Source organism: Lolium perenne, chromosome 3 (assembly GCF_019359855.2).
Source record: "Lolium perenne isolate Kyuss_39 chromosome 3, Kyuss_2.0, whole genome shotgun sequence".
Lineage (NCBI taxonomy): Eukaryota > Viridiplantae > Streptophyta > Magnoliopsida > Poales > Poaceae > Lolium > Lolium perenne.
The window spans coordinates 340,390,361-340,397,241 of record NC_067246.2 but is presented as its reverse complement, the minus strand read 5'-3'; the positions used below and the strand labels follow the sequence as shown (position 1 = coordinate 340,397,241).

Below are 6,881 nucleotides of genomic sequence, written 5' to 3'. Positions count from 1 at the left end.
CAGTGAGGCTTCTCCTTGCCATGGCAGCTCACTGTGGATGGGAAGTTCACCACATGGACGTGAAATCTGCATTTCTAAATGGTGATTTGGCAGAGGAAGTCTATGTCTCACAGCCACCAGGGTATATTGCCATTGGCAAAGAACAACAAGTACTGAAGTTGAGCAAAGCTTTGTATGGCCTGCGACAGGCCCCAAGAGCTTGGTATGCCAAACTACATGACACTCTTGACAAGCTTGGATTCACCCGTAGCCCACTGGAACATGCAGTATACCGGCGTGGCAGCTCCACCTCATTTCTGCTGGTGGGAGTTTATGTAGATGATCTTATCATCACAGGGACAGAGGCTGCTGCAATTCAGGAATTCAAGTCACAGATGCAAGAGCTCTTTAAAATGAGTGATCTCGGTCTGCTGAGTTATTACCTGGGGATCGAAGTGAGTCAAGCTGGTGGCGAAATTACACTCTGTCAGAGGAGCTATGCAGCCAAGATCCTAGAAGCAGCAGGGATGACCAGTTGCAACAGCTGCAGTACACCAATGGAATGCAGATCAAGTCAAGTTAAGGAGGATGGCAGCAAGGCATTTGATGCCACACTGTACCGCAGCGTCATTGGAAGCCTGAGATACCTGGTGAATACTAGACCTGACATTGCTCATGCTGTGGGAATGGTGAGTCGATTTATGGAGAAGCCAAGCACAAATCATTGGGCAGCTGTCAAACAGATTCTCCGGTACATTCAGGGCACCAAGGACTATGGGTGCAGATACAGAGCAGGGCATGCCTCTCCAGTCCTGCTTGGGTATAGCGACAGTGATCACGCAGGAGATGTTGGAGACAGAAAGAGCACCTCAGGTCAAGTATACTTTCTTGGCAACAACCTGGTGACATGGAGCTCACAGAAGAAAAAGTCTGTGGCAACTAGCTCCTGTGAGGCAGAGTACATTGCAGCTTCAAATGCAACATGCCAAGGGATTTGGCTAAGCAGATTGCTGGGAGAGATGGAGGGAACAGAACCTTCCATGTTCAAGCTCCTGATTGATAACAAGTCAGCAATTGCCTTGGCCAAGAACCCTGTTCATCATGATCGGAGTAAGCACATCGATGTCAAGTACCACTCGATCCGCGAGCACATTGAGAAAGGAAGGGTGGAGGTTGCATATGTGAGGACTCACGATCAGTTAGCTGACATTCTAACCAAGGCTCTGGGGCGTGTTCGTTTCATTGAGATGCGCCAGAAACTTGGAGTCTCAGAATTCAGCAAGGAACATTGAGCTTAGGGGGGAGAAATGTTAGCCTAATCTAAGCTCATGTCACGTAAATTTAGTTTACTTGTTTTTCCTGTTAATAAGCAGTGCGTGGCAACGTCTAGGTTCCCGCTCGTGCTAGTAGTGGCTGGACTGCTTCGACGCACGTCCTAGTCTTTCTCCTTGTTTTGCTCCCGATCGTGAGCTGCTCTGATTCACGTCGTGGGATGGCGCGACTATAGCGGATCACTTGCACTGCTATCGGGAGGTAGTTAGAGCTTTGTAATCGTTCTAATAAGAGAATAGAGAAGCACCGAAAAGCTGCACGCATTAGCAGCACAAAAACCACTTCGTTGTCTCCCAGTTAACTGACGAAACTGTCGAGTGTTTCAGGTTTACAACCACATTCTAGAACGCCATCTTGGTGGTTGGTAGCTATTCTTCTCAGAAACTCTACCTCCACGGGGAATACCTGCCTGAGATCACCACAGTTGATGATGTGGAGTGTCTCCAAGCTGCTCAAGGTGTAGAACCATGACAGTGGGAGGATAAATGTGAGCCTTGGGCAGTAGTAGAGGTGTATGCTCCGAAGTTTTGCAAAGGTATCAGTGTCCTCTCCATCGTCCATCCTTCCTTTGCTCCAAATGCAGTGGGCCATCCGGAGATCAGCCGCCCAAAATGTCTCTAGTTCATGAAAGCAGGCGATATTGTAGTTAGTAATGAAGACTGTGTGCAGCTTTGGGCATCTCTCCACAAGGCAACATGTCAGATGTCGCCAGAAAATTTCTCTCTCCACTCCAATGGAGATCATGTGTTGAGAGATAATAGTGGTGATTGAAGAATTGTCATGCACATGCAACGACTCAGCCTCATTCATCACAAATATGATAGGTTTGATTCCTTGTACACTCTTCACATTAGTGTTGATAATTTCCTCACCAATCTCCACATGACAGCGGCCCAATGGCTGAAACTTTGGTGCACTGTGGTAGTCAGGATCAATAGTTATGCTGTCAGTAGTGACATCAGTGTAGGTGTGGTAAGAAGGATTGAGGATTGATGAATTTGGTAGGGGTGGCCCAATTATTTTCCCGATGCTAGAAGGGCCCATCTTCTCCTTGTTGTAACTCTGTCCACCATTCGTGCTACTACCAGATATGCAGAGGTGTAGATTCAATCTATTGGTATTCCAAGAAAACCGATTGCAACTTCGTAGCACCAATGACTGAATGAATCTCATGTCCGTTATAGCAACATACGATTGAAAATATGTTAACTTCTTAGAATCTGGTAGTATTCTTCTGACCTCTGCTCCTCCTCCTCCTCCGCGCTTATCAATGCATAACACACTTAGATGGGGCATCCCCTTTTCTGGCCAAAGTATAGCACAGAGTTGTTCACATCCCAACAGCATGACTCGCTGGAGATGTGGGACGTGCACTACCTGATCTTTGAGGTCAAGTGTTTTGACTTTTGTGCCTGAGAGGTCCAGCTCCGCAAGTCTTGGAAATGATCCACATAGCGTGAAGTCAACCATTCTTGCACATCCAGCCATGGAGATGTGGGTCATCTTCTCTGCTTCTCCTACTGCTAAGCTGAATGATTCAAGTGATGGAGGGAGACCTTCAACATGCTCCAACCCAACACAACCATCTAGAACCAAAGTCTTGAGGCTTGCTGCCCCTAACAGACTTGGCAAAACATGTATTGATGTATTCTTGGACAGGTCGAGGAGCTCCAACTTCACCATATCAGTGAATCCATCCATTTCTCTTGTCTCCCACGGGCATGTAGGCTCTATTACTCGAAGCTTGAGAAGGTTCTTCAATTTCCCCCAAGCAAAATTGCGGTGCCAAAACAGTCCCTTCTTTGTATGTACCTCCCTAATTTTTGCGGACATCTGCTCTATTATCTCCGGTGATTGAGTCAATTCCCAGTCTGTGTTGCATATGTCCACCACCCATAGGCTTTGAACATAATCCATTTCTGATATCTCTTTCTTCTCATCGTCTGATTGTGGTTGATCCTTGCATAGATCTAATCCAAGGAACCTTAGGTTGCGGCAACAATGGAAAGGTGGTGAAGAGAAATTGAAGGTGCAGCGACATAATCTTAGCACACGAAGCATGTCAGATTGATGAAACATGCCATTGGGTAATGATGCTCTTGGAGGACCAGATCCACTTTTATCTACAAAGAAGAATGATGTTGACTCTCGAGGTAAAGTCACACTGTCTTCCACAGTAGATTTGGTGGCAAATATCCATCGTTCTTGAGGAGTCCGCAACCTATGACCAAAATCAGACAGTATATTTGATGAATAATCTTCTAGATGTATCTCTTGATGTAGAGCAGCAGCAACCTCCCATGCTTGGTCAAACTGACCTCCTGCTTGTATGATCCCATCACAGACCCAATAGTTGGAAGCATGTGTAACCCAGTTGTAGTCCATAATGTCGCCGCCATTGTTATTTAATGACAGCAGATACAAGCAACACTCTTCAGCTATTTCTGGGGTTGCCCCAAGCTTACATGTGTATTGAGCAATTTCACTAACCTCTTTGTGTAGCAAAAGGTTCCACTTGGTATAATTGTGAACATAGTTATGAAGGTAAAGATGTGAATTATCCACCTTTTTGTTAATTCCTTGGTTGAGCCGAAGCCTCCCCCTGAAGGTCCACAGAACTATGGTGCCGAATAGTTCAGGTTGGGGAATGCCAAAACCACTGAAGTCAACCATATCATTGCTTCCATTATGAAGGACCACTAAACATCTGTGCTCCATTAGGACTCGAAGGATCCTTCTTCCAACGTATCCTATCTCAGCTCTGGAGCCTTCATCGATCCCACTAAAATCATCTTCTTCATCCTGTCTATCAAAAATAGCCATTACCCCTTGAAGAAGCTCGAGTTCTTGTGCGATTGTTCTCTGGAGTGCTCTTCGACTTTTCCACTTGGAGCAATCAACATGGATGATCTTGCTGAATTTCTTCATCAGTGATAACGGAGGGTCTTGGGCTATAGCTCTAAGCACCGTAGAGGCACCCAGTCCACCCCATCCATCATAGTAGATGGTGTTGGGTGCACTACTGCTCGTATCCTCTAGATAATGGAGTATCTTTCGTAACACCTCTCCAACATCCTCCGCAACAATGAACTGCATTAATTGATGGCAATTAGTTGAGTTCAAATCATGTGTGTATATAGGAGATTCCATTTGTTGTGTACAGAAGCTCACTGACTGAATCAGGTTTACCGTAAGCCAGCCATCCCCGTAAGTAAAAAATCTAAATATCACTGCCTAAACTAATCAAGCTATTCTATCAGTAAGTATGCTATACGGAGAGAAAATTAATACTCATGTATGTAGCAGGCCGGAGATAGGGTAACTAGAAGATCCTCTGCAAATTGTTCGGTGTCTCTTGCATTATATTGTTTACCAATATTCAGAACTTATATTTTAAAGAAGAGTACGTTATGTGTGCATGCATATATATCACCACAAGTTGAAAACAGCATCCAAATATATGCTGATAAATACCTGTCTAGGCATGGTGAATTTCTCGATGAAGTCCCGGCAAACACAAGAAGCTCCAGATGGATCTCGATTATTTTGCTAGCACCTGCTACTTACAAGAGCGTACATATTAGTTATGTTTGTGCATCAACAAGCATTGTTAGTTCATGAATAATAAAGATACTTGTTCTTTTGAAAACTAAATGAGGTGCCAGCAATTAACATGATATATAAACGATTCCATATCTCCGGGAGAATGTATGTACTCCTGCTTTCACCCGATGTTGATTATCACCCTGTTGGGATTCACCCACATATCGATTACATGAAAATAGACGAACATGCGAACACAAAATTTATCGCTAAGGGTGCGCACCCTCTAATTTTCCTCTCTTTATTTCCTTTATTTATGTTTTCTCGGTACTATCTTGATACACGACCTGCCCTTGCTTTTTTACACGCAATAGGCAACTAGATAACCGACCTAAATCTACACGAAAACCATTAGGACTCGACTAGTACTAGGACTTCATCGGAACATACCTAAGCTGACTTGAACTACCACGGCATGCAAGCCAAAACGACTCTGCCTAGTACTCCACGTACTAGCTATTACACTAGGAGTCTAGGACACGGACAAAGTGTCCACGAACAACTCAGACTAATACAAATCTAATTCCTAATTACACTTAAACTAATTAAGGCAAGATTATTGCTAACACACCCCTAGCCCTAGGCGACCGCTCGTGCTACCGGGTTGGAGCTAGCAGACCCGTTCACATTATTAGGCGCCAATTAAACAGCTACCCGATTTTATTGGGCTTCCTGGTTCCTCGTCAATCTAGGCCATCCCCTACTCCCAGCACTGGCGATTCGGCCGCGAAAGCAACAACAGTACTAATGGTACGTTGGAATGCACTTATTCTTTTAACTTTTGAAAATTGACCCCCTCTCTAGTTCGGTAGTAACCCATGTGATGGGATCTAAGCAATTTATGTTATACCAGGTCCCCAAAAATTTATCCATTGTCTTCCTTGAATACTGATATAATTTGAGAGTAAGCTCTATGTATAAATGTTATCTATTGCGACGAGACTCATCAAGATTGACATGTATAATCTGTGGGCATCTGTTCAAAATTTATTTCTGCAGTCACCTTGTTTTAATTGTAATTTAGCACTTTATGATTTTCGAAATTCATTTTTTTGCTCATATCTATGGCAAAACGGCAAACAATAATGACTTTATCAATTAAACATGACATAATGAAAATCTAGGGGCATTACAGACTTTGCACCAATCAATGCATACAATAAGCTCAAATTCCATAAGCCGAAAAGAATAGGAAAAACGCCCCCCACCAGAGCTTATTTCGCAAATTAAGATTAAGTCGGCTTATGGATAAGATGAAGCTCAAAAGAAGTGGCCATACAGCCGAATAATTAATCATATATAGTAGTAGTACCTCGATCGCCCGGCAGAGAAAACGCCTACATCTTGTGCGGCGATCGATGATGTCGAGATTGCACAAGAACCATGTTGGTATCGATTGCTTCGTTAATTGTCCCACAAGAAGTAGGATGTTTATGCGAGGTGAAGGAGAGCAACTGTGGAAGCGTGGATGATAGCTATAGTTGCCTGGTTGGCTGTGTGCTACAGGTATGCAGGGCTTGTGTTTTGGCTTTGGCTTGTTTTTTTTTTCTTTTTTGCCAAAATATATGTGTATTGTTCTTTGCTTGGAGCTGCAGCCAAAGAACAAAGATGGAATTGTCTTTTTCTTTTTCTTTGTATAAAGCAGGGCAGGGCTGGATCTTTTGCTTTCTGAGAAGACGGGAGCTGCTTGTTTACTTGGGTTTGGAGCCAAATTATGAACGCAGATGCCACTGCTTTTTGGAAGAGAAATTGCTTCGCGTCACTTAATATGGAATCATTCTAAATAAGATCTTACAAAAATTATGGATGTAGTATACTAAATAAGTTGGGATATTTAGGCCAACAATATCACATTTTTTGGACACGTGCTCAGAGATCTTTTGCATATATATGGCGCAAAAATATATCATGAATTTGGTGATTGACATACAAAATGTCATTCCTCGTCTTGTAGCGGGAAGAATACT

At 43.6% G+C, this 6,881-nt stretch overlaps 1 protein-coding gene across 1 annotated transcript; it reads right to left on the bottom strand.

The window, feature by feature from the left end:
• Positions 1-1,608: 1,608 nt before the first annotated feature.
• Positions 1,609-6,402, bottom strand: LOC127340502 (uncharacterized). Its single transcript, XM_051366245.2, has 3 exons — positions 6,227-6,402; positions 4,786-4,867; positions 1,609-4,401 (listed from the first exon to the last, which is right to left on the bottom strand). Exons 2-3 carry the CDS (start codon positions 4,795-4,797, stop codon positions 1,609-1,611), a joined length of 2,805 nt encoding a protein of 934 aa, XP_051222205.1. The 5' UTR covers positions 4,798-4,867; positions 6,227-6,402.
• Between the last annotated feature and the right edge of the window lie 479 nt (positions 6,403-6,881).